The sequence below is a fragment of the Anneissia japonica genome, unplaced genomic scaffold, assembly GCF_011630105.1.
Source record: "Anneissia japonica isolate Jap-2015-1 unplaced genomic scaffold, ASM1163010v1 scaffold288133_len202418_cov178, whole genome shotgun sequence".
Classification (NCBI taxonomy): Eukaryota; Metazoa; Echinodermata; class Crinoidea; order Comatulida; family Comatulidae; genus Anneissia; species Anneissia japonica.
The window spans coordinates 162,891-190,806 of record NW_022693113.1 but is presented as its reverse complement, the minus strand read 5'-3'; the positions used below and the strand labels follow the sequence as shown (position 1 = coordinate 190,806).

At 34.4% G+C, this 27,916-nt stretch overlaps 2 protein-coding genes across 4 annotated transcripts in view; both read left to right on the top strand.

The window, feature by feature from the left end:
* The first annotated feature begins 340 nt into the window (after positions 1 to 340).
* Positions 341 to 9,049, top strand: LOC117100644 (mitochondrial import receptor subunit TOM20 homolog). Its single transcript, XM_033240444.1, has 5 exons — positions 341 to 574; positions 3,942 to 3,991; positions 4,823 to 4,904; positions 5,653 to 5,795; positions 6,963 to 9,049. The coding sequence occupies exons 1-5, from the start codon at positions 430 to 432 to the stop codon at positions 7,044 to 7,046; spliced, it is 504 nt and encodes a 167-aa protein (XP_033096335.1). The 5' UTR covers positions 341 to 429; the 3' UTR covers positions 7,047 to 9,049.
* A 12,975-nt stretch (positions 9,050 to 22,024) lies between these two features.
* The window catches only part of LOC117100643 (serine/threonine-protein phosphatase 2A 56 kDa regulatory subunit epsilon isoform-like), a 76,884-nt gene continuing 70,992 nt past the window's right edge, over positions 22,025 to 27,916 (top strand). The window contains exons 1-2 of one of the 3 annotated variants that reach the window (XM_033240442.1): positions 22,025 to 22,276; positions 24,230 to 24,390. In XM_033240442.1, the coding sequence (XP_033096333.1) occupies positions 24,234 to 24,390 (157 nt within the window). In that variant the 5' untranslated portion in view covers positions 22,025 to 22,276; positions 24,230 to 24,233. Of the gene's footprint in view, positions 22,277 to 22,316; positions 22,740 to 24,229; positions 24,391 to 27,916 lie in introns of those variants that run through there. The other 2 variants (XM_033240443.1, XM_033240441.1) reach the window with 2 other exon arrangements.

Below are 27,916 nucleotides of genomic sequence, written 5' to 3'. Positions count from 1 at the left end.
CGAACGTAATGTAAAAAGCACCGAACGTCATGTAAAAAGCACCGAACGTCATGTAAAAAGCACCGAACGTCATGTAAAAGCACCGAACGTAATGTAAAAAGCACCGAACGTAACGTAAAAAGCACCGAACGTAATGTAAAAGCACCGAACGTAATGTAAAAGCACCGAACGTAATGTTAAAAGGGCCGAATAGCAAATGCGCCGAACGAAAAAGAGCCACCAAAGGCAGTAACGGCGTTCCATAATGGTCGAGCCGCAAAAGTGGTTTGTTCTATTTCCGCTCGAACCAGTATCCGCTCGAAATTCATCCCGGCCGCTAAAAAATCGCTCGAAGCTAGCGCGCCCACAACACCACATGCTTGCATTGAGGAAATTTCATTCGTATTCCCTGCGAGGCTAGGCCCACCTAAGCAATATTATTATTATTTAATGACGATTAAAATGTTAGTAATGAATTCCAAAGCAGCAGTAGGTATTATAGCTGGAATTGCTGGTTCACTCTTTCTGGGATATTGTGTATATTTTGATCGCAAAAGACGCAGTGCACCAGATTTTCGGGAGAAACTAAAAGAAAGTAAGCTAAAAACAATGCCATCAATACAATAAAATGAATTGCATGGCATGGTTGCTTAGTCGGTTCAGTAGCCTGCAGCCTGGACTAGCGAAACGAAGCCTGGCCTAGGCCTATGTACTAGAAAAAATAGTCCTGACCTAATAAATAGGCAACGCCTACTACTACCACTCTCAGTACTACTAGAGTACTAGGCCTGGCCCTAGTGTGGGCCTAGGCCTAGATTAATGAAATATTTTGTTGACCTTCCTTCGTCGAGCTGCAGGCCAAGCAAGGAGATCCAGGTCTGAAATTAATTAATACTGTATATCTCTTGTTTCATTTAAACATAGCTTTATGCCGGATTATGACCGGTTGAGCCGCCGGTCATTTCTATGGAACGCCAAGCGCGTCTCTCAGTGAATGTAGTGCGTTAATTGCGGCGTATTTCAATTAACTTATTTGTTCTTGGTACTGTTGTTTGGGATGTATTTCAGTTTATGTACTCAATTATTTCAATTTATTTAATACTCGGTTTTTGCACTGATTTATTAAATATTTTTGGGACGTATTTCAATTTATTTACTTGTTCTTTCTATCATTTAAATTTACATTTTGTGAGTATTTGCTCAGTCGGCTTGCCAGATAGTAAAAAAAAAAACTCCATACATTCTTATCATTTATTACTGTATATATAAGTTTAACAAATAGTACAAAAATAAAAATATACAAAACCATAGTAAATACTGTATAATAACATAGGCCTAACACATTTAAATCTATTGTTTATAGTCGTCTGTCTAATTCAGGCGGCTTGCAATGCAAGATAGTTTAAAAAAAAACTCCATACATTCTTATCATTTATTATATATAAGTTTTACAAATAGTACAAAAATAAAAATATATAAATTACAAAACCATAGTAATAATAACATAGGCCTAACACATTTCAATTTATTGTTTATAGTCATCTGTCTATTTAAAATCATTGGTTTTACTAATTTTACTTATTACTGTTTTATTAATAATAAGTTAATTGAAATACGCCGCAAACCAAACGTAAATAAACACATTAAACATAATCAAGTTATTACATTTTTAATACAATTTTGCAATTATACAACTTCATTTATTTTTATATTAAATGTAGTACATAAAATTACATTTTTAATACGATTTTGCAATTACACAACTTCATTTATTTTTATAAAAATGTAGTACATAAAATAAGCAAAATTCTAATTTTCAATTACACAACTTATACATCACGAACGGCAATACGAGCAAATCAACGACTGACAAGACTGTGGGATGAATATGTAGCTGGTATCCGAGGGGGTTCATTCACTGAGAGACGCACTACATTCACTGGGAGACGCGCTTGGCATTCCATAGAAATTACCGGCGGCTCAACCGGTCATATGCCTTTATGCCTACCTAATTTTAAAAGGAATATTCTATAAAAGTTTGTAAACAAATGTTTTACCACTAGGCCTAGGTAAGCCTGGACCAAGGGCAGTGTATAAAAATTAACATGTTAATTTTTATTCGACTTGTTTGTAAAATAGGGGCCTAGAGTAGACTTTGTTGACAACGAAAAATAACGTAAACCAGAGTGCGTTAATCAGCGTTAAGTTATCCATGTGACCAAAACAAACATGGCCGATTGTTCAGTTTAGCAACAACATTTGGCATTAATATTTTCGATTAAATTTCATTAAGTCAAAAAATAATTGTAAGCTAACAGAATTTAAAAACTGGATGAAAACTTTTTTTACAAAAAACCCATGCTGTCACAAGCCGAAGCAATCTTGATTACGCAGCGTGTTTCGGGGTAACAGCCATTTTTTCTTGTTGAGTATTTACCAGTTTTCTATTCGACTGGTCGTCTTTGTTAAGTAGGATTTTGCCACTGTGCCATTGGGCACGGTTTAACGAGGAACGACCAGTCAAATACGGCCATTACTATTCCATCCACCATTAAACATTTTCGTTGTACATCTGTATTCTGGGATATACTGAGGCTGAGGGTCCAACCTTTCCTCCGCTTGATGCCGATCATCTGTAAAAAGCAACATCGAAACTGAAAGTATTATTATAGAACCAGTGCCTGAAGGTCCAAGGGCATCTGAAATGTCAAACATTCGCCATTCAGCCCGCAATGATAAATTTTTAAAATGCAATTTGGACCTAAATTAAAAATACATTTGCATTTGAAAGCTGAATTGGAGAATTGACACAAGGTATTTTTAATAATTAGGATGTATTGAAATGTCCTAAATTGCACTTTAAGACTATTTAAAAGCAGGCCATGTCATACCATAATAAAAGCATCATGGAAGATGTTCCAAGCATCATGGCCAACTGTCAAGCATCAATGGGAAAGTCCCAAGCATCATGGTACCATGATGCTTCAAGGGCCTGGGGAGAACACTGGTTGATACGAACTGTTTTTGCGGTTACCGTTGTGTTTGTGTACGCATGCGTCTTACTCGAGCGGTTATTGCAGTAAACATTGTACTGTAGTTTGTAAACATGTGCTTGCTGCGCAGCTACAGTAACTTTGGGCGATCTTACGTCATCGCAGCTTAAGCGTGTAAAATTAACGTAATTGGTTGACACTCGGCTAATCTAGTTCATGACGGCCAGCTTAGAGTTATGGCTTCCTCTCTGATGACGACGCATTGAGCAACAACACAAGATATCAAATTTCTTGAAATTTGACTGTTTTGTAGGATCGCCGACCGCCGCAGTATATTCCAACATTGAATCGATAATTAATATTTAATACTCTCAACCAAGTCATATTACCATTGACAACGATGGCTAGGCCTAGCTAGCCTAGCCTGGATACAATGAATCAAGGCACGCGTGAGAAATAGTACTAAGGCTAAATCAAATTTTGCCTTGGGTGCCCGTTTATACTTGAAATTTTGGCCTTGGTGCCTTTCCATTTGGCCTTGGTGCCTTTCAAAATCATGTCATACCAGAGGCCATTTGGCCTTGCCCATAAAATCCCCAAATTCGAAGCTTGCAATATAAAATACAAAAATCAGACAAATAAGGAAAAAACATCAGGGCATATTAATCAAATTTCATACATTACATTGCACGAATCTGTTAATCAATAACTAAATTTAACTAATTTAACCCTAAAAAATATATTGGATAAATAATTTACTGTACGTTTGTACATTAGTTGATGGTTTATTTTCTTCTTTGTTGTTGTTAAGCGCCTCGACGTTAGGCGCTATATAAATCCAGTATTATTATAATCAGCTGTATAATTTTGAGTTTCTTCTCACTTCTTTCGTGGCATTAAATATAGTGAACAAAAATAATATTTAATTTCTTATTCAAAAGCTCAATCATGTTACATTTTGTTTTCTAGAGAGGGCAAAGTCGAAGTCAAAGCCAAGTAAAAATGCAGGACCCAGTCAGGTTAGCAACTTATACATTCCACCTTTTTTTAATGATTATTTTGTAAGTGGGGACTATGTTACACCAGTCTTAAATGAACTGCTAATTCTGATTGGATGTTATTTTATGTATTTATGGATTGGATGAGGATAAAATAAAGTAGATGTGGACAGCAGATGATTTTTATAGTGATTTATAAAGTATAATATTTTGAATATTTCAGATCCTCAATAGTAGTGGCCAGCCAGTGCCACATAGGCATACGTTGCCCTAGAATTATGGAATTGAATCTATCTCTTCTATAAGAATTAAGAATGCATTGTTTGTTCAATAATAATAGAAAACCTGATTGATGAAATTGTTTTTCCACAAATCAAAATAAGTTAAAAATGTATAAAAATTCATTTTTCATTTGAACCAGTCGAATTTGAATTTATGAAAAGATCAGGATTAAGTCATGCGTGACAAAAAAGTATACCATTGTAGTACAGTACTGTATGACAAATTCATCCTTATGCAATCCTTTAGGCAACAAAGTGATAAACACAGTACCTATAAGATGGTTTAATGAATTTTTGCAGTTCGAACCAAGTTAACCTCTCTATAATAACAGTGGAGAAAGTCATGAAAGCAATGCTAAAAATTCGATAATTTGGCTTAAAGTTATCCATGTTTGCTGCTTGTATGGGATGAAATTGATTGCTTTGTGCTTACCTTTCAGTATTCTTGTCTGTGGCTTTGTATATGCTTTTAGATAAATGTTCTTGGAAATGTTTAGTTTGTATTTGTCAATCAATAATAGTATAAAATAGGTAGTCAATTGATTTATTATTGTTAAAGTTTTTTATCTAGTTACCAGATTTGCAAAACCCAGATGCTGTACAGAAGTTTTTCCTTGAAGAAGTACAATTAGGAGAAGAATTACTTGCCCAAGGTAATTTCATTTATTATTTCACCATCATCGTCATTATCTTCACCACTACCATTTGTCATCATCACTACCACCGTTATTGTCTTCACCACCACCATTATCACAATTATCAGCATCACTACCACCGTCATCACCACCACCATCACCACCACAATAATAAACATCATATTCACCACCACCGCCACCACCACCATCACCTCCACAATCATCATCATGATAATTATCTCTACTACTACTCCGTATCATCATCATTATTTTCAATATCACATTATCATCATCATTGCTCAATTCAATTTCATTTTTTTTTTTTTTAATTGTTTTTGTAATTTAATGTGTTGGTAATACAGTTTACAAATAAATAAGGCGATGCAAAACAAAAAGTTCAGAAAAACATTAGATTTAAAAAAATCTAAATAAAAAAATAGAAAATAATGTAAACACTGAAATTGATATACAAGCCAAAGAGAAAGAGAAGCAGCAAAACCACTGTCATTCATTAGGATTTGCTGCTTTTGTAACGAAAAAGTTAGGGGAGGGGGGTAGGAATCAGTTGCACAAAGCAGGGCAGGAAAAAGTGCACAAACATCACACACTTCTAATTTGCGGGGTCTCAGTGATATTTCGAGTGGGTCTGATATCTCGTGGTCTTAGCTTTCGTGGTATGAGCATTTTAATAATCATACAGGAAGGTTAAAGCAAAACTAAATATATATAGTCCTATGTTGTTTTTTTTTTTTGTTAATATTTGTAGGTGATTTTGACAATGGTGTTGATCATTTGAGCAATGCAGTCGCAGTTTGTGGCCAGCCACAACAACTGTTACAAGTCCTCCAACAGACACTTCCACCTCAAGTATTCCAGATGCTTATACAGAAACTACCAGGAACAAGTCAAGTATGTTTGCCATGTCTTGTTTTTTTTTTTAGATAATGCTTTTTGTGTACAAGCTAAGCTTATGTCACCCTTGCAACTTGACTCATCTGACATCATCAGATCTCAAGTAGTAGCCGTAGTAGTGCTCATGTTCAAATGCAATTGTGTAATTGTGTTACACCAAGGATAACCCACTAAGTCCTAAGACTTGTTTCCATTGGGATCCTTCCAGTGGTGAATTGAGTAGTACAGTGCAAGACAAACCCCTACTATTTTCCGAAGAGTGCACATGGGCCATATTGTACACAGGACCAGTAGCTTAAAGGTCTCGTCCAAAAGACGGTGTGCTTTTGTAACTATTTCAGTCCTCCAGCTGAAATACAAGAGCAGCGATGGGAATTGAAACGGGGACGTATAATAGATCTCCACGGTTCAGCCGACTGAGCTTTTATGTCACCTCAAAGTGCACAAATCACAGTTGCTTGCCAGATTCTGGCAAGGTCAGTTGTTGGTGTCAGTTGAGTCAATTTGCAAGGGTAAATGTAAGCTTAGCTTAAAGTAAAAAATGTGAAGGAGTGTCTAAAAAATGTGCAAAAACTGATCATTTGTTTTGATCCATGTCCATCCATAACTCATTTGATCTTTAGATGTTCAAAGTAAATTTATCATTTTTTTTTGCAGGTTTTTTTTTACAGAGAGGCAGTCTCTATGCATTTGATTCTGTAAACGTAAATTATATGTGGAATATAAATAAATACATATCAACAGTTGAATTTGTAGTATCAAGTTTTTGATTGATAAAGATGATACTATAGTGTATTTTTACTATTATATTGATAGAATATAGTATGTTTATCTTCAATACGTAGCACATGAAAATATCATAACATACTAATTACAGGGCATGAGTTTTATTGCATTAAAAGAGTGTTGACTGCATTTTTAGGTTATATTGTTATATTCTGTATTTTTTCATTGTCTATATTTAAGCTTGCTATTTTTATTAGTATTTTGTCTTGTTTTTGTTTGGAGAGCCTTTCGATAGTAATTAAGTTTACTTTCGGTTATCCTCCGCCTAGTGTCTTTGTCTTTTTATATTTTATATTGCCTGAAAATAATAAATAAAAATTAAAAAATGAAATGAATGAAAATGCTTTGTATCTTATTCTGTTCGGCTTCTTTTTACAGAGGTTAGCAGCTTCTGCAGCAGCATCGGCAGCAGGTACTCCAACAAGTGCGCCCTCAATGGCTGTAGACGATGAACTTGAATAATTTCCAATATGACTGCAGAAATTTTTACACTGACAATGACAACTGATATGTTTACACCTACAACTGGAATACTGTATTGTTTAAAGAATATACATTCATTAACTCTTTTGAATGTTCTCTTTTCCTCAAATATTGACCTTGCACATTATGGTACTAATGGGGCATAAATGTAGGTTCACACCGAATCCGAATTTGCTAAGGCGTGTACTAATAGTAAGTGCCTTTATTCTTTACCACTGATTTGCTTTTTTTTTTCCTTTAGTTAGCGATACGAACCGAATTCGGATTTGGTGTGAATCTACCTTTAGGCACCATCTTCCATAGACAATTTCCACCCCAGGCAAATATCTCCCCAATAAAAATTTTACTATGCAAAAAGATAATACGCAAGCAATTATCACCAGATTCATATTAGAGCTCTAATCTGCACTTTTCCAATGTGACCACCCTCCTCATTTGAATACCCCAAGGTACACAACTGATATTATATTTAAATTACTGGGAACAAGGAACTGACTTCATGCATTACGCATATCTCATCCAAGTTATACCATGCAGTTACATTTTATGCTTTACGTCCATAGAAATAATTTTTTTTAAAACTATGAATAATAAAGTACCAGTATTTGGATATCATAATTCGATTACCATTAACCTGATGGTGGGTTTACATCAACCAAATTAAAAACGTTTTTAATAAAGATACACAGTCTGTTAATAAACTGTACCTGCAATTTAGCATTTGTGACCATCTCTGGCAAAACCCTCCATTTGTCGCAATATCTAATTTTGCACAAGCATCCAAAACATTCGAGAATCAGAATTTTGAACATTTCCAGATGTTTGCATTTTATAAAAGAAGATATAGCAAAGAACATTTCTGCAAAATATTAATCAATTAATAATAAAATAAATTATTTTAAAAATACAAATCTTAATAATAAAACTATTGATTTTAGAATCTTTGGAGCTGTTTTCTCAAAACCAACATGAATGATATCCAACGAATTAAATAATCAAAACTTTACTAACAGTAAGTACTTAACCAATTTCAACTATGTTAAATAAGAATTCATTCAAAATATAAAAATTTAAAAAAACTTAATTTTCATTTTCCGACGAACGGCTGGTCATGCCAGGGCCGGTCACATTTAAATGGCTTAGTACATTACTGTATATTAGCTTTCAATTGAAAATTAGATGAATAATAGATAAATAATAATAAGTAATACCATGCATTGTTATATTCTTTGCATGGACCATTAAATTGGCTAGAATTCAATTTAAAGTTTATCGTATTAAGCTTTGTCTACACTATCTAATTTCATTTTTAAAAAAAAGCGTCGCATAAAATTTGATGGAACATAGAATTTTTTTTTGATACAATTTGATGATATGTGATATGACATCATTGTACCCATATATGGGCACATCACATTTTTTTGTCACATAAAATTTGATAGTGCAGACTAAGCTTTAGCTAAGTCTTTATCAGCAAAACTGAACTGTTTGGATTTGTGTCTCATTGGAAGCAATTCATTGTACTAATTTTTATTTTTAGGGGTTTCAGATTGTACCTCCTCAGCTGAACTCAAATCATTCATTGGATCTTTCCAAAGTGTCAATCACTGAGCAATCAGAAAATGTTAAAGCCATGTGTACGTACATTAAGTTTCCATAGTAACAAATCAATGGCGCGTGGCTTAGCAGAAATATCCATTAACTCCAGCTGCATAAAGGACCTTATATCATGGATAATTGAAAAAGACCCTGCAATACAAATTAATGTTATTTGTAAATACTGTATTACAAATTTTCTAGAGTTCCTTTACCTTGTTATTAAAATTACTTTGTTTATACAGTACCGTATGGAGATGTTAAAGTTCACCTTTATCAGACAGTATTGAAATTGTGTAACACGATAACAGTATAGTACTGTACATCATAAAATGTATTGAAATTGAATTAATGTAATAAATTTACTCATTGCTGACAAAATAGGACACTGTATGTTTTGCTTTGATTATTAAGCGTAGTACCAAATTGACTCTGTTATCTAAGTTCAATAGGTACATAAGGTTGAATACCTATATCCTGACGAACGTGTGACGCAAGCATACCAGCATATGCTTGGAAGGTAAACAGAATTGCCATGAGGTGTGCTGCTCCCCCTTGCAGCATTTCACAGTCTGGCCCAAGCACTGAAAAAGAGAGATGGACACTGGCCTGTACAGGTTTGACTACTTTTACCTTTACCTAACTTGTGTGATTAGTTTGACAAATACCTGTGGCTATTCAGTAGGCAGGTTATACAGGCAGGACTCCATGGGCTTCACAAATCAAGGTTCCTCACTACTTAGGTTCCTGGCCCTAGTACAAGATTGATTTATCCATATATATTGGCGCACAACTTTAAAATGCTGGACCCGCCCACCATCACCATTGTAATATATGACAAATAAAATGCGTGATGCTGTTAGCCATCATTTGTAACATCATGATTACCAATGATGTTGACACCAGTCTACCACGTTGAGGTAGCATCTCCGACTTCAGACTGGAAATTATTTTAATTATTTATTTTATATTTTTAATTGATAATTTTTATTTCAAATTCGGAAATATAGTTAAACTTGCCTAAGTTGATTTTGCTCAACTAAAATAATTCTAAGTCGATCTTATTTTATATGCTAAATTGTGTTTTCCATTAATTAACAATTTGCAAGTTGAACTTCATCAAAGGCAAACAATTTTTCAATGCCATTTTGGATTCGACATGCAAGTTCAACTGTAATTTCTATTTGTCACTAATCCCAATACTAATTTTATTGCTAGCTTATGAGTTTAAATTTTGTAAAATATTTTAATATTAAATTTAATACTAAAGCAATTTTAAACATTTTAGGTAGGTTCTAACTCCAATACAATGGTTACTAGCTGCAATATTATGGTATCCTCTAATATTACTATTATTATTAATACTGTATAATTATTAACATAAATATTAGTGTTTGAATTTTATAAAATATATTAAAATTAAGTTACTGGATTTTTTAAATACTGTAACACTAATAAGAGATTTTAGACATTATTGTAGGTTTTAACACCAGTGCAATGGTTACTAGAATTCTTTAATATTAATATTATTAATAATACTGTATAATTATTAACATTACTATTATTATAATACGCTAATATTGTTATTATTATAATAAGCTTTAAAATGTATAATTGAGAATTTTGTATTTAGATCTATTTCATGTTATCTTATTGTAACAATTCAATTGTTTTTTTATCATTGTCATGTAATATTATTATCAGAATATTTTTTTCTATACTTTGATACTACACACAATTATCATTTATTTACATGTAATAATTGGTTTATTGTAGGGAAACCTAATAGTAAGTGGAAACCCTAGAACTTTTCATGGTTGTTTGATGGTTTCATGGTCGGTTTCACAGATAGGGATATCCAAAAATGTCATCACTGCTATGACAGAGTTGCATGCTACTGCTAATCAAATGTTATTGCTTATGCCACTTCCTGCTGTCATTATTGAAAATACTTCTGCTTTTGCGGCTGTCACTGCTGCTGCTATTACTTAGATGCTGCTATTGTTTTGCTGCTGTAAGTGCTAATTTGCTACTGCCAATGCTAATGCTGTTTTCCCTCTATGTTAATGGCTTGCCCCTATTATTGCTGCAACCATTTTCTTTGTAGTTGCTACTGTTATCAGGGGCGGATCCAGAAATGTCCAAAAGGGGGGTGGGGGACCGAAATTTGGGCCAATCGAGACAGGACTGAAATAGGAGGTCCGGGGCATGCCCCCGCGAAATTTCTGTGTTTTAGTCGCCCGAAAATAACATTTGAGGCATTCTGAGTTATCGTTTTTTCTTTTTCTTTCTTTTTTTCTTTTTTTTTTACCTCTCAAAGGTGGGGGCCGGGAGGCCAGGCCGCGCCTCCCCCCCCCTCCTAAATCTTCCCCTGGTTATGGCTAAAGTCAGGAACTCACTGCGCGTACGATGGTCATACAGTCGTACAACAAGTCCAACTCCGCTCCCTATGAGCGCTGGGCGATGTGACACCGCTTGCTGATTGCCAGTGGCAGTCTGGAGGGATCGTCATTAAAAAACAATTTGTTGTGCATGCATTTTTGTGTTGCGTTTTCCGTAGAATTGCATCAGTCAACGACCTCGGGTGCGGTGAGTGCTCGGCAGAATGTTACTGCCACTGCTCTCTCCCTGCTATAGCTGCTGTCACTAAGACTTCAGTACCGTCTGCTACCAATATTTTTAACACTGCAACTGCAACTTTTCTATTTCTATGGGTGCTACTCTCTTTTATGCTGCCACTGTTATTTTTATGTTTACTGCTGCCACTTTGCTGCTATACTGCTGTACTGCTATAAATTTATTACTGACACTCTGTGTTATTGCTGCTGCTAATTTGCTACCACTGTATTATGGCCATGTTGCCCACTATTGCTGCCATGCTCTTTGCTGTTGCACTTTTATCTTACAACGAATGCTGGTGTCAGTGCTGAAGCTGTTGTTATTGCTATTTTACTGCTGCTTTTTTACTACTAGGCCTACTACTGCTGCTACTACAGCTGCTGCTACTACTATTACTGCTACTACTACAGCTGTACCACCACCTACGACTACTACAACAACTATACTATCACTACCAGGCATTACTAACATACTACAATGCTACAACACTGTGCTAATTCTACTTCTAATATCACTGAACTACACTACCGCTACTATACACTGCTGCTACTACTACTACTACTACTAAACTAGCTACTTCCTACTACCACTAACTACTTGCTACTACATACTATTACTACTGTTGCTACTGTTGTTGCTGCTGTTGTTAAAGCTCCTGGTTCTGGTTAGCGAAACGTGTAACTGGTGTAGCCTATTTGACGGAACCTTTCTTTTGCAGCTCCGGTCTGCATCCAGCATTTCATCAACTGTTAACAACTCTGGTTTGTCACGAAGGTCAAAACAAATCCGTTTGGAACCACTAATTTTTGGGGTAGGATCGTGTGGATGTTGCCTATCTGACGGAACCTTTCTTTTGCAGCTCCGGTCTGCATCCAGCATTTCATCAATTGTTAACAGCTTTGGCTTGTCACAAAGGTTGAAACAAATGCGTTTGGAACCACTGATTTTTTGGTTAGGATAACATTTAAATATTTCATGTATTAACTTATGTTGCCTATCTGATGGAACCTTTCTTTTGCAGCTCCGGTCTGCATCCAGCATTTCATCAACTGTTAACAAATCTGGTTTGTCATGAAGGTCAAAACAAACCCGTTTGGAACCACTGATTTTTGGTTAGGATAATATTTAAATATTTCATGTATTAACTGGTGTTGCCTATTTGACGGAACCTTTCTTTTGCAGCTCCGTTCTTCATCCAACATTTCATCAACTGTTAACATCTCTGGCTTGGCACGACGGTCAAAACAAACACGTTTGAAACTACTTGCATGCTGGTGAGCAGAATGTTGAAACCAGGGAGTTGTTGATTGAAACACAGCACTTAACTGTTTGTCAAGAGGTTTGGGTACTAAAGGTGAAGTGATGATTTTTACAGATCCCTTAATAGAAGCTAGCAATTGAGCTCTGAACTGTCTTTCAGCCTTGGTATCGTTCAATTTGTGTCTAAGCCAGCTCCAGTATGGCGATTTTGTCCGGAGGCTTTCGCTTTCCTTCCAAATAGAGTGGATTGTACTATCATAACGTTTCTTGCAACGTTTTGTTCTGGACAGTGACGATAAACATCTGTAGTATGCATTTAGGTGAACTATGTTGGTAATAATGATACCTTGTTTTACATACGTTGGTTCGTCATCGTCTGATGAAAACCTACGCGGCAATGACATTTTAAAAGACGCATCAAATTTGGTACCAGCGTCATCGCGATTGCTCTCCACAACACTGTGCTTTTGTTTTTGCCCAAGACCTGTAGAAAAAATTGAATACCGGTAATAGTTTCAAATACTGTAAACATAGACCATCAAACATTATACTGTGTCTTTCCCAGAAGTCTTGTTTAAATGGCACATATCCTCATTTTCTTTCCAATAGTTGCACTTTCTCCTTTACCGGCCTCTTTTTTAAATTTGTTTACAAAAAAAAAATAATTAAGATGGTTGCTTTTATTCTGGTGTTACTGCATTTACTATGTACTCTGTTGGTGAATGGGTCTGTAGAGCCCACAAATCTAAAAATCCACTACAAATGTAAAAATAACCACAAATGTAAAAACATTGTAGCCGCAAATGTCAAAATAACCACAAATGTAAAAAAAAAAAACAAAAAAAAAACACAAGATGTCATAACATGTCAACCACAAATGTCAAAATTCATTGCTTGCATATACTGTACCGATGTATAAAAATCCAAATGGAAGTACACTCGACACTTCCAGGATTGACAGTGTTTTATATACCATGTCACTTTATGAGGCTTAGAGTGGAGTTGTTTTAAGTCATGAGAAAAAGTCTGGAATTAAACCCAGGGCATGGGATTAGACAGCAAGCATCTTAACTTGGGATAGTTGGGACAGTCCCACACAATTTTTCTAATGGGTCCGCAAAGAATAGGTCCATATTTTAAAAAGGGATCCAAATTATGTAATTTTATGCATAAAATGGGTCTACTTTTTGAAAAATGGGTCCAGATTTCTCATATTTAGCTTAAAATGGGTAAAATTTAAGAAAATTGGTCCAGATTTTTCATATTTTTGAATAAAATGGGTCCACATTGTTTGAATATATGTATAAAGTGGATCCACCCTGATATTTTGCTTTTTGAAAATCCTGGCTACGGCATTGATCTTAACCACTAAGCTAACTCCACTTAATAATGAAATTAAATGATGTAAAATGGTATGAAATGATATGAAATATAGTATGAAATGAAATGAAATGAAAATACAGTATATGTAATGATATAGAATGATATGAAATGATATGATATTATATTATATGGAATGACATATTATTATTATTATATAAAATGATATGAAACGGTATGAAACGGAATGAAACAGTATGAAACGGAATGTAAAGTTATGAAACAGTATGAAATGTTATGAAATGGTAAGAAATGATATGAAATGATATGGAATGATATGAAGTGATATGAAATGGTATGAAATGATATATGGGATTGTAAAATGATATGGAATAATATAAAAACAGTATGAAATGATATGCAATTATATGAAATAATAGGAAATGTTTAGAAATGATATGAAATGTTATAAAATAATACAAAATGATATGAAATAATATGAAATGATATGATTTGATATGAAATGATATAAAATGATAGGAAATTGTATGAAATGATGAAATTATATGAAAAACAATTACCCTTCTCAGGCCAGAAAATCATTTAGTAAATCTGTCACCATTTTAATTTTGTATTTTGTTAGTTCTGTGACAAAAAACATACAGTTCTATAATGTCTAGCTTTTGTTTTCAGCGTAAAAACGGTTGACACATAGACTTTAAATGTCAGTTGTGAGTTCGCTCCTAAATGAGGAAAAATACACGAACACACCATGCAAAGTCTTTCAATATTTTAAGGACTCTATTTAAATCTTAAAAAACCTCACATACACGTACACACGCACACAGACAAGTACATGTGATATAACTTATCTAACAATGAGTTTTTACATTAATTTGCGGATGACATGTTACGACATTTGAGGTAAAAATGTGAATAACTTACATTTGTAGGCGAATTTTTTTGCATTTGAGGTTAAACATATTTTTACACTTGTGAGCAATTTTTTTTTTTTTTTTTTTTTAACATTTGTGTTTATTTTAACATTTTTGGTTGACATGTTATGACATTTGTTGTATTTTTGACATTTGTGGCTACAATGTTTTTACATTAGTGGTTTTTTTTTTTTTACATTTGTGGTTGATTTTTACATTTGTGAGCTCTACAGGGTCATGACTTTCATTTCTGCTAACTTACTCTGACATCCATCGACACATTTTATTTGTCATTTAAATTCTCATTTTCAGTCTCAAGTAACACTAGTCAGTTATAGCTGTATGTTGTAATAGTATTAATAATGCGATATAAAATCGTATGTTTACCATTTTGGGTGAAGAATCTCAATAAATAAACAAAAATATAAATTTTGTATATATGGAAGGAGTTACACTATTGCATTAGTGCACTGAAAGGCCATTTTGTTGGTGTCTTATCAAAACAACGTTTTATCAATATTCTGGATGAACTGTGGAAAAATTCTTACTTTCGGAGTGTGATGATTCTGCAATGTGATTGGTGCTAAAATCATTAGAAGTGGTAAAGTTCAAAATTTTGTCAGACTTATCCAGTCCATATGGCAGAGGTACAGACTTCAATACCTGCCCCTATTAAGTAAATTCCGTTCAACAACATGTAAGTAACTATTATTTACAACAAGTCAACACAAAAGCAAATAAAAAAAACAAAAAAAACCAAAAAATTATTAAAACAAATGCATTAGTCTGTTTTGTGAATTGTTTTACCTTTTGTTTAATGAGAATTCTTCTTGTCAGCGTTTTACGACATGATGGTTTGTCCATTAACTAAAGAAAGGAAAATAATAATGTATTGCTACAATTTTGCCCTTACAGGTGTCCACTCCATGTTATCTCTGCAATTGAAAATGTTTTTTTTTTTTTTGTTTTTTTTTTGCACATTGTTCAGTTAAGTTTTGATACTAATTTATAATCTTTTAAAGTTAATAAATCTTTTACAATAATTTGTATTTTAATATATTTTTAAGCCCTTTACACGTCTTACGCATCATGCTTACCTCTTTTGTGAATTCAACTCTTGCATTTGCTGTTGTGAATTGGCAACATTGTAGAATTTCTGTTGGCAAAGTTTTAATTTCTATTTGTTGGAATTGTTCCTTAGCTGTCACCGATTTATAATTGTCAGGATTATCTTTAGGCCTGAGCCTAGTAAAAATATTTTGGAGTCTTGTTGCAACATTTTCATTTCCTTTCTCAGAAAGAGCAGAAATGTTCATCAATTTCTTATCAGTCAAAGTTGCCCGTCTGATCTTGACTGGAGCATTCCGTTGAATGTTTTTTAGATGCGCTGATGATGAATCGGACTTTCGCCACTTCCGCTTCTTTGCCATGCTTGTACTAGTAGTGGTGGTAGTGTCAGTACACACATTTTTGACTACCTCACTTTGGCAATCTGTGTATCACAATTGAAACCGTTAAAATCTTTGTTAAAAATTGATTATTAATTTTAACTCACATAGTTTTATTTATTAAATTCAACACCTATACAATTTTAAGAGCAAACCATGGGCCACAGGCCAAACACAATGTATGATTTTCTCAACAAAGTAAATATAGGCCCTACTACTACTAGTATATCATACATAAGGATGTTTATTACATACAGACTCCATCCAGTTTTGCAAATCTAAGCGCTATCAACAAATTAAAATGTACTAAATTTACAAGACAGTGTATAAAAAATATAGATTGATTAAATAATTAACTATTAAAATATAATTACAAAGATGACTACAGTTTTATTAAATTACAGAACTAGGCTTATGCCTTAGTTTAGAAAACAATAATATACCGGTAGTTATTTTTTATTTGAATAATATTATAGGGCCTACATGCGTTTTATGTAGGTATAGTAGCACAGGTATGTATAATTTAACACTCCATGGATAAACAAACAATGAAAGGTGAATTCACGTTCACTCCACACCCTGGCCCCATCATAGTCCCCATACCGTTTTCTAGTGTTGCACATATTTTTACATGGAGCTACGAATTTTCGAAATATAATAATATAATTACAAATCATGTTGGCTACCTTTAGAAAACTGTGATTCACCCAGCGTGTTCTGGGAGAGAATAGAATTACTTCTAATCATAATTCTTCGTTGGTAATATATTAATGACGCTAGATTCAGACAATTATTAGAGAGCTTTGTACATACAAAGCATTTAGTTTGAAATATCAAATAGATATGGCTGCCGTTTTTGTTTGTCCAGCGTTGCTGCTATGATACAGGGCAAACGTCACAATACATTCACGCGAGCGTAGAAACATGCGCGTAGCTCGCGCAGTGTCAACAACGCCGTGAGTTACGGGAACGAAATACGTTCATATCTCATCCGGAAGTCCGATCCGTGTCCAAGTTGACAACAAGGTCCGGGGTGGGAGGTCGGGAAAAAATGTATATGTGTTTTTTACATAATATTATTAGTAGACCCAAAAACCGATTAAATAAGCATTTGAAACCCCTAAATTGTCATATTTTTCGGGGGTTTTGAGCGACGCCCTACCACGCCCACTTCGTCGGGGACATTGGCCCTCTCGTCGGGGACCTCGGACCCCCCCCCCCCCCCGTCGGGGAAATCCTGGGGCCACCACTGGTTGACAACGATTGAAAAGCAAAAAATCAGCGAATTTTATAAATTCAATATTCAACTTTCGCCGTTGGTAAAACGTTTCCCATAAGAGGACAGTCAACTGAAATGTCCGTCTACCGACCGGCTTATACTGCAGTCACACGTAAATACATTTTTGTAAACTTCAATGTACTATTAAAATCGACTGCTGTTAGACATAGCCCCTACCCCAGCACAAAAGCCCTCTTCGGCAACAGCTGAAGCCTCGTAAATATACATTCCAGATATGTTCATCACGTTAGGTGTCTCTCAATTTCACATTTTCGTTTTATTGCAAAAAAATTACTTTTAAGTCAACACTCGCTTTTTTTTTCCGAGTGGCGAATCAGAATAAAACATATTAGGCCTACTACTAAATATTCAATATTTTTTATTTATTTATTAAATTCAACACCTATACAATTTTAAGAGCAAACCATTGGCCACATGCCAAACAATGTGGGATTCTCTAAACAAAGTAGACTCTACAGAGTCCATCCAGCTTAGCAAATCTAAGCACTATCAACAAATTAAAATGTACTAAATTTACAAGACATTGTATAAAAAATAAAGATTTATACATGATTTATTAAATAATTAACTATTAAAATATAATTACAAAGATGACTACAGTTTTACATTAGAAAACTAGGCTAGGCTTTATGCCTTAGTTTAGAAAACAATAATATACCGGTAGTTATTTTTTATTTTAATAATAGGGCCTACAAAGTACATGCGTTTTATATAGGTGTAGTAGCACAGGTATGTATAATTCAACACTCCATGGATAAAAAACAATGAAAGGTGAATTCACGTTCACTCCACACCATGGCCCCATACTCCCCCGGCCCATACCGTTTTCTAGTGTTGCACATATTTTTACATGGAACTAAGAATTTTCGAAATATAATAATATAATTACAAATCATGTTGGCTACCTTTAGAAGACTGTGATTCACCCAGCGTGTTCTGGGAAGGAATAGAATTACTTCTGATCATAATTCTTCGTTGGTAATATATGAATGACGCTAGATTCAGACAATTATTCGAGAGCTTTGTACATACAGAGCAGTTAGTTTGAATATCAAACAGATATGGCTGCCGTTTTTGTTTGTCCAGCGTTGCTGCTATGATACAGGGCAAACGTCACAATACATTCACGCGAGCGAAACATGCGCGTAGCTCGCGCAGTGTCAACGCATAGTACGGGAACGAAAATATGTTCATATCTCATCAGGAAGTCCGATCCGTGTCCAAGTTTTCTACAAGTTGACAACAAGGTTGGCGGCGGGGTCCGGGGTGGGGGGTCTGGGAGAAAAAAAAAATGTATGTGTTTTTTTACATATTAGTAGTAGGCTAGACCCCAAAACCGATTAAATAAGCATTTGAAACCCCTAAATTGTGATATTTTTCGGGGGTTTTGAGCGACGCCCTACCACGCCCACTTCGTCGGGACATCAGCGAATTTTATAAATAATTCAGTATTCAACTTTCGCCGTTGGTAAAACGTTTCCCATAAGAGGACAGTCAACTGAAATGTCCGTCTACCAACCGGCTTATACTGTAGTCACACGTAAATATATTTTTGTAAACTTCAATGTATTAAAATCGATTGCTGTTAGACATAGCCCCTACCCCAGCACGAAGGCCCTCTTCGGTAACAGCTGAAGCCTCGTAAATATATATTCCAGATATGTTCATCACGTTAGGTGTCTCTCAATTTCACAGTTTCGTTTTATTGCAAAAAAATTTACTTTTAAGTCAGCACTTGCTTTTTTTCCCGAGTGGCGAATCAGAATAAAACATATTACTGTACTACTAAATATTCAATATTTTTATAAGTATATTAAGATCTTTATGACCATTTTAATAATACGATGCGATACGATTTCCATCAAAATCAATAATAAAATACAATATGAACACATCATGAGAAATAATTTTTTTAAATGAGATACGGATGAAGGAGATATAATGAAAAGCAATTTCAAATACCGTTTAAAATTGTACCACCTTGCTGTTGTTTACATGTACGTTTGTAGTTTGTTTAATCATTATACTTCCATGTTTTCAATATTGTTATGTGTTATAATTAATTTGATAAGTGACCGGGGGAAATCAGCCTAGATCAACATGTACATACTCTAAGTATATACACATTAATTTACAATAAGTTCAATCAATCAATACAACCAGTAAAAATTGTCAATTTTATTGATATTTAATTGTCGGAATATCAATCTTTGTTCATTGTTAGTAATTTGTTAAGAGAGTTCCTTATTGGACTCTAATCATACCAACCTCTCAAACATAGGCTTCAAAACATAAAAGACTATTTATACCAGAATTTTAAAACTCTTTAAAAATTAAATTACTATTTATGAATCTATTATTGACCAGAAAACCCCACTTTCTCGTTTTGATTTGTCTATCTGTCATGTGAACCAAAAAAAAAAAAAAAAAAAAAAAAAATGAAAAATCCAATCAGACAATTTTTGAATTGTTTAATTATATTTACATATGTAAATGACAAAAAAATAACATAAAATTAAAATTAACTAGATCATTTTGCTGTAACATACAAATGATTAACTTGAGCATAGAAATTATTAAAACTACCTCGAAAAAAAGCCCAGAAGCGTTTATTTTTTTCCTCGAATAAAGCACATGTCCTACACAAATCTAATGGAAACAACATCATTGTCAACACAAGTTCTATTAATGTTTACTCTGAATTATATTTAACATGTTTGGGATCAATACGTCGTTATGTTCACGCAGTAACACATGTTGATGGTAGGCCTAATTATGTGTTGTATAGTTGTTCCAGACTGACCTGAGCATTTTCATGATATTTTTCTGTCATGGGGTCGTTCTTGGGTGTCCTCTCATTCTTCTGCCTTCAACGGAGCCCTGGAGGATGGTGTGAGAGACAGTCTTAATACTTAATGCATAATTAAGATTGCAAAATTTTTTCAACTTTTAAATGCAATTATATATAGGCCTATATGAGTATAGGGTCTGTATTTCAATTAATTTGATCAACTAAAAAGCGATAATTAAAAAAGTCTGTCGCAGTTGACGTTTACACGAGGCTTAGTGGCGCACGCCCCCCCCCCTTTTAAATAGCTTGTCATGCCTGCCCAGCGATGGCTCTACGATACGTTCTAGGAGAACCGTTAGACAAGAGGTATGACAAACTTCAGGGTCCTGGAGAATATCCTTTTAATGGGCTCTGAGATGAATTAGGCGATTTTGCGTCACTTAACGTCTTAGAACTATAATAATGTATGAAAGATAAATCTCAATACTGGCCAGAAGGCCGAAACCTATAAAAACTCTAGTAATTTAAAGATTTGAGGGAATTTATAATCTTAATTTTAGAATTCCTGGTCCATTTGGCGTAAGTCACAACATTGAGTAGCAGCCGTGACACGCGCGAATAAGCAGCAATCCAACTACCGTATTCCAGGGGGATCCAGAAAGGGGACCGAAGTGGCCCCGATCGAGACAACACTACCCTAGGGGGTCCCAGGTGAGTCTCCCGCGATTTTTTTTGGTTTTTTTTACGACCGAAAATAACTTCTGAGGCGTTTTGGGCGATCAATTAGGCCTATTACTCTTCCTTCCTTTCTTTTTTTTTTAAATTTTTAAAAATTCCTTACACCCTAAAAATCCGCCCCCTGTATTCGCAGTCAGTCGATCTGTCCCGGTCTCCATCCATCTGGGTCGCAGTCTTAGTAAGGTTTTCAGTTTCGATACCGGTATATCATTAGAATCCCGTTCATTGCACCATGTAGGCCTACATCGTCCTGGATTTAGAACTACAATATTTAATATAAAAAATAAACTGACCTCACCACTCTCGCAAGTAAAAATCTTGAATAATTTTATTTATATTTTAAAACAATCACTTTTTTTTAAATAATCCAATCAATATTGGGACCGTGGGTTCGGAAATGATTTGAGCAAGGAGTGGATTATGAGTTCTTCTTGTGTCAATTACAAGTAAGTATTTCTCCTGGACAGATGAGAGCTCAATACAGTATTTTTCCAACTTTCCTCTTATACATTTGGGAATGACTAGTCGTGAATTCTCTTTTTTTTCCCCTGACAATATTGTACCCTAGCATGTTGAGCAAGAAACCCTGCAATTCAATCCTGCTAATCTCAATCGGCAAATGGACAGCTTGCCACCACAACCACTAATAATTTCATCTGCTGTTGAGTAAATACCCATAGGTCTACTTTTCATGAGTCATGCTCTCTCTCTCTTTCTGGACGAATCTTTTCTGAACCAGTAGGTACCATTCGTTTATATTCGGTTTCTAGATGTCCTTAGGCTTCTTTTTTTTTTTCATTCAAAGATCGCCTATTGAATTTCCAAGTTCCCATAAGCACGTCCCTTCAATTTTCATCTATTTCCATAAGCGCCCCCTCAACTTCCACTCTATTTCCCTTTGAATAAGCGTCCCCTCAAAAAAAGCGGAAAATATTTCAAGCGCCCGGCGCTTATCGTGGGTCGACTTCGGAGGTGCGCGAACAGCAATTGTGGGATTTATGAACAATCTTGAATACGTGTTTTTGGTCATTGAACAAGATTTATTTTTTTTGTAAATATAGTTGTTTGAAAATATTTATGTTCTTTAATGACACTGTGTTTTTTGACAAAAATCAAGACATTTTTCTGAAGGTTTGACACGACTGTACACAGAGTCTATGATTTAATAGATTTACAATTGAGGGCGGAAGTTATTTTCAAAGGTCAGTAAATCCGGGTTCTCTTGATATAGAAAAATCCAATGGCAATTTGAGGCAAGGGTCACATGGTACCTTAGGTCATGTTCGGGTAGCAACACAAGCAAATCCTACGGTAAAGAGAAAGTAACAAATTGAAAAGAAAGGTTGATAGTAAGCACATTATTTACGGGTTGAAATTTACGAAGGTTTGATATGGAATATTCTTCGTGTAAATGCCTTCAATTTGAGATTCTTTTTATACCCAACGGATATATTTTGTGAAGCTGAGAAGGAATTTTTCGATCGTTTTTTATCTGTGTGAGCTATCACAGTCGGTCCTCAACGTAGCCTCTGGGGCCAGTCACCTCCATCATATCCAGAGATACCAAGCTAGGATTGTTTTATTGCATCTAGCCTAGATGCTGATAATAATATTGAATTGTGTTCATTAATCACTTACGAAGGAAAGCTCTACACGAACTCTATAGTAAGGAATTAAACTTATGCTCTCTTCCAATATCTATCCTACGTATTTATATAATTATGAGAAAAACATGCATTTATTTTGTTCTTAGGCATGTCGACATCGTTGACAGTTGTCGATGTTTGAATGGAAAACTCAAGAGAGTTCAACATCAATCAGTCAGTAAGGCAGGCACTTATATAACAACTCCCTGATCTAGGACCTAGTTTATTGGGGTTCATTAATGCTGGGAGAAAGTTTTACTTGTCTTTGTATTCGCTAATGCACTTGCCTAACCTTAAACGACATCATTAAGATAGCGGGACTGAGTTAGCCTAAATATTATTGTTATCTCATGACTGAACAATTGCATTCCGCTAGGCTAGGCCTGGTTTATATAGCATCATTCCATCATGTAAGTGGCTAGTGTACTTGCTGTTGGATGTAAAGTAAAAACAAAATTTATATCAAAAATAGTGACCCGACGTGTTTAGCAAGCTTTTTTCGCTGTGGATGATCTTCTGACATGCCATATAGCCTAGTGGTGGATTAAGATAGCAAGACTGAAGTGTAGGGTCAAGTCAACTTTTCTTTTACCTTTACGTTTGTATTTACCTTTGTTCTTTGAGACTTAGTGTCTAGCACATTTGTCCCTCAGTACATCATAAAATCCTCCAGGTATAGGATATAAACAAAACCTCAGATTTATGTTTTTTCCAAACCATCTCTTCCTTTTGTGATACCCATCTACCCACCAGACCCTGAAAGTATAATAATTTATTATTGTTTTCTTTATAATATTACACCTTGGATAATTTTCCTCATGTTGAAGCACATTAAGGTAGCAAGATTAAAAGTTAAAAGGTTTGTTCAATCAAGCCACCACCAATCAACACCTCAGATTTACCATTGAAACAATATTCACATCCTAATTAATATCATTTGCCTAATTTAATACTATCATACGCTGACAACACCCTTCCCATAGATGTTTGTAGTCATGAAAATGGTTTCGAAAGTGAATGGCTTCTTTGCACGTTCAACATTGTTAGTGTCAACGTTGGCCTAGTAAATAATATAATGATCATTTGGAATCATCTTAAATTAAATCTTAGAGCTTGTCTTAAAAGTTGATCCCACCATAATGTGAAGTATATTTTATATTTGTGTGGAGGATGTCTTGGAAACCAACTAAATTTGTTGCTTAAAATCAGTTGTGGAAAAATGCAACTACTGATTAATAAAATTTGTCATATTAACAGATAAGGGGCCTAATTTTCTGCAAAAGTTGCACAGAAATCAGTCCTTTTTTTTTTCGAAATGTGTGGATGCAAATTATTAATTTATTACAGGTACTATAATTAGAAAATCTACATTTTTTATGATGAATTATTTATCAGTTTTCATTTTTATATTAATATGCTATGATTTAAACTGAACTCGCTCAAATTTGGCTTACGGAATAGTATGATTATTTATCATTGAATACTGAACGGTTTCAATTCTTTTTAAAGCAAAATGAGCCAGATTCCAACAACAACGTTACCAGCCTCTGACAAGATAGATCCGTTCACAAAAAAGTCCATGAGAAAAGGAAAACAGAAGAAATCACAAGGGTCTTCAAAATACAGGACTAAAAACAATGTGGAACTTACACCTCTTCCACTACTCAAAGGTGAGTTTTTGTTAATGAATTGTACAGAATATTATGCATGAGTGATCATGGGACACATTACCAGTACTGTACTGTATAATGAATGAATTTTGGACTTGGATGTTGTATAGAAATCTCATTGCACTTAAAAAGAAGGAACAATAGTACAACTTCCCAATCAAACACTCATGGTTTGTGCAGGAATTTGTAAGGTTTACTATTAAATAAAAGTTACAAACACAAACAAATCAGAAAATATCTTCGAGAGTGAACCAGAGTTTATTGTTTTTTTTGTCACCCACATTATGCACTTGACATTGACAAACTATGATAAAAACTGTATTTACTTTGTGTGCTGGTACCCTCAGGCCTCGAATTTGGGGATTTTATATGCAAGGCCAAATGGCCTCCGGTATGACATTATTTTGGAAGGCACCAAGGCCAAAATTTCAAATATAAAAGGGCACCAAGGCAAAATTTGATTTAGCCTCAGTACTATCTCTCGCGAGTGCCTTGATTCATAGCCAGGCTAGGCCTAGGCAAGCTAGGCCTAGCCAAGCCATCGTTGTCAATTGTAAAATGACTTTGTTATTGAGTATTAACTATTAATTATCGATTCAATGTTGGAATATACTTTAGTTTTTTTGCGGCGGTCGGCAATCATAAACAAAAAGTCAAAGTTCAAGAATTTCAATATCTGATGTTGCTTCAGTGCGTCGTCATCGGAGAGAAGCACACAGGTCTCTAAACTGGCCGTCTTCAACTAGATTAGCCGAGTGTCAACCAATTAGGTTAATTTCACACGCTTGAGCTGCGATGATGTCAGATCGCCCAAAGCTAGCTGCACAGCAAGCACATGTTTACAACCTTACTGCCCATTACAACCCATTATTTCGTTCTACTGCAGTATTTTCTTGCTATATTTAATCACAGTAATTAAGTTTTTACTGATTTTGTTATTGTTGCACATCTTTTACGGTTGTGCCTCTTATAAGAGAGAAGCAATAAAAGTTACTTACTTACTGCAATTACCGCTCGAGTCAGATGCATGCGCACACAACGGTAACCGCAAAAACAGTTCGTATCAACACACACATGGAAATTCTCTCATGTTCTGTCACTGCAACCTTATCTACTGTGGTCCTAGGCGACCTACGTTTTTGGCTTTCATGATTTCTTTCAAGATTTGAACGTTCTTATTTAGATTTATTTTACGTGTCAAACGATCTATATTAAGCGTCGTGAGGGCACCGCAACCAAGGCTGCAAAAGGGCAGTCGTAGTGGCCGTCATCGTGCTTCATTTTCAGGGGCACCAAGGCCAACTGGGAGGGCACCGTCGGCAATGGCCGCGGTAAAATTTGAGGCCTGTATTCTTGTTAGTTTATTTTTACTCCAATAATAAAACAACTCATTAATTTATATATTGGAAGTACTTCTGGATGAGGCTCTGGCAAAAATGGCAGTGAAAGAAGTAAATAGAAAAGTAAAACGGCAAAGAAGAAGATCAAAATTAACATAGATCACAAAAGATGAAAAGGAACTAGAACATTTAATTATAAACAAAACACCCATGACAAGCAGATAGCACGAAATAGTGGAAGTGTCATGTTTCAAGACGAGAGGTGTTACTGATGTAAGATGATAACTAGTTTTTTTTTTGTTTTTTTCCCTATAATACAGTATAAGATATTTATAAGAAGGTTTTTCTAATAAAATATAGTATAGTTTTGATTGTATTTTGCTTGAAGACAGTGTATTTACTGCCAATGCTGTATTCCTGTTTACTGTAAGTTTTTACTTACAAGTTATAATATCGTCGCTCACATCACGAACTAACACAATTAAATTCAATTGTGTTAGTTCGTGAAATCAAAAAAGCGCGTCAAAATACGCGCTGCTGTCGTTAAGGACTTTTTGTATGGTAAAGAATACAAAATTGCTTGACAACCAATACGCGCTCGTTTTGACGCGCTACTGTGATTTCACGAACTAACACAATCTACTTTGATTGTGTTAGTTCGTGATGTGAGCGACGATATATACATCATCATTTTGAGATACTTTGTAATATTCCCAAATTCTAAAATTACAAATAAATATTCATGATCGAAGATTTAAAGCTCTGTGAAATACAGGATATTTCTTGGAACGCTCATGCATTTTACATTCTTAAAACAAATGATGGCTTGTAGTTTAGGCCCTATAAAAAATATTAAATTTATCACCCTATCTGGGCAGGAAAAGTGATGAGGGAGGGAGGATTTTTTTTTTAATTTTTAATTTTTCTAAAGTCAAATATCACCCTTGGGTTGTTTGCTGGTGCATTGATATTCAAAGTAAAACATGATTTAGATAATGGAAACAATATCTACTATTACTAACTATTTAATAAAATTTATGAAAAAAAATAAAGAAATTAAAAAAAAAAAAATTGTTAAAATTTGTTTTTTTTTTTTTTTTTTCAAAAAAAGATTAATTTTTTTTTTATGATAGAAGACATGCACACAGGGGTGGTAACTAATAATTTTTTTTTATTGGGCCTTAGTCTCATTTTTCAACACCAATCTGTTAATCTTTTTTTTTTTTTGCGTTGGAATTTACATAAACATGCAAATGGAAACTGCCAACTATATTCTTATTTCCTTCCTTTAAAATCTGTGCTTTTCCTGTTTGGTTTTTGCCATTCTTTAGTCCACAAACCTTGAAGTGAAGTATACTGTAATATTGTATATTATAATAATTGATTTTACTATACTATAATAAATTACATAGTTCTTTCTGGTTTATTCCAATACTACTAGTTGATCCCAGATTTTATTTCATTTGTGTTAATTAGACATTTCTGTGAAAATAGGAGTTTCAATTTTAAATTTGTGGTTTCATTACACTGATACTACAGGTACTGTAGTTCTTCCATTGTAAAAAATATGAAATATCCAACTAAATAGCACACATAAAAACAACAATTAAAAGTCTTACAGTATACAGTATAGATACAAAAGATAATGTACCATAAACATAAAATCATACATTTTCTCTGAAATTTTTCTTTTAACCATTTCCTTATTTTGAATGTCAATGTTTTGTCATCTTGAAGTTGGGATAATTCAGATTATATACAGTAAAATAATAACCACCACAGCAAAATTAATGAAAATTTAATGGAAAATTTGTTGAATGTCCCCTAGGGAAGTCCCTGGAAGTCATGATGAAACCTGCATCTTCATGTCAGTGCTCACTATCCCTCACACCTTCACATGTTTCCTGAATACAAAGTCAAGGGCAGTGTTTGAGAACTTGTAGAATTTTTTTTGTTGATGAATATATTTAGTAGTAAATTTGTCTTTAAAAAAAATTTATTTTAAAGGCAGTGATACTTAATGTAATAAATGTCCTCATGGGCAATGAAAACAAATACAAATTATTTTCTACATTTTATATGTTTTAGAGCTAAAATATTGTAGAATTAATTAACAATTAAAGGGGAAGTGCGGGGATGAAATGATTAATTTTTAATTTAAAATAGAGGGATGGGCGACTATAATG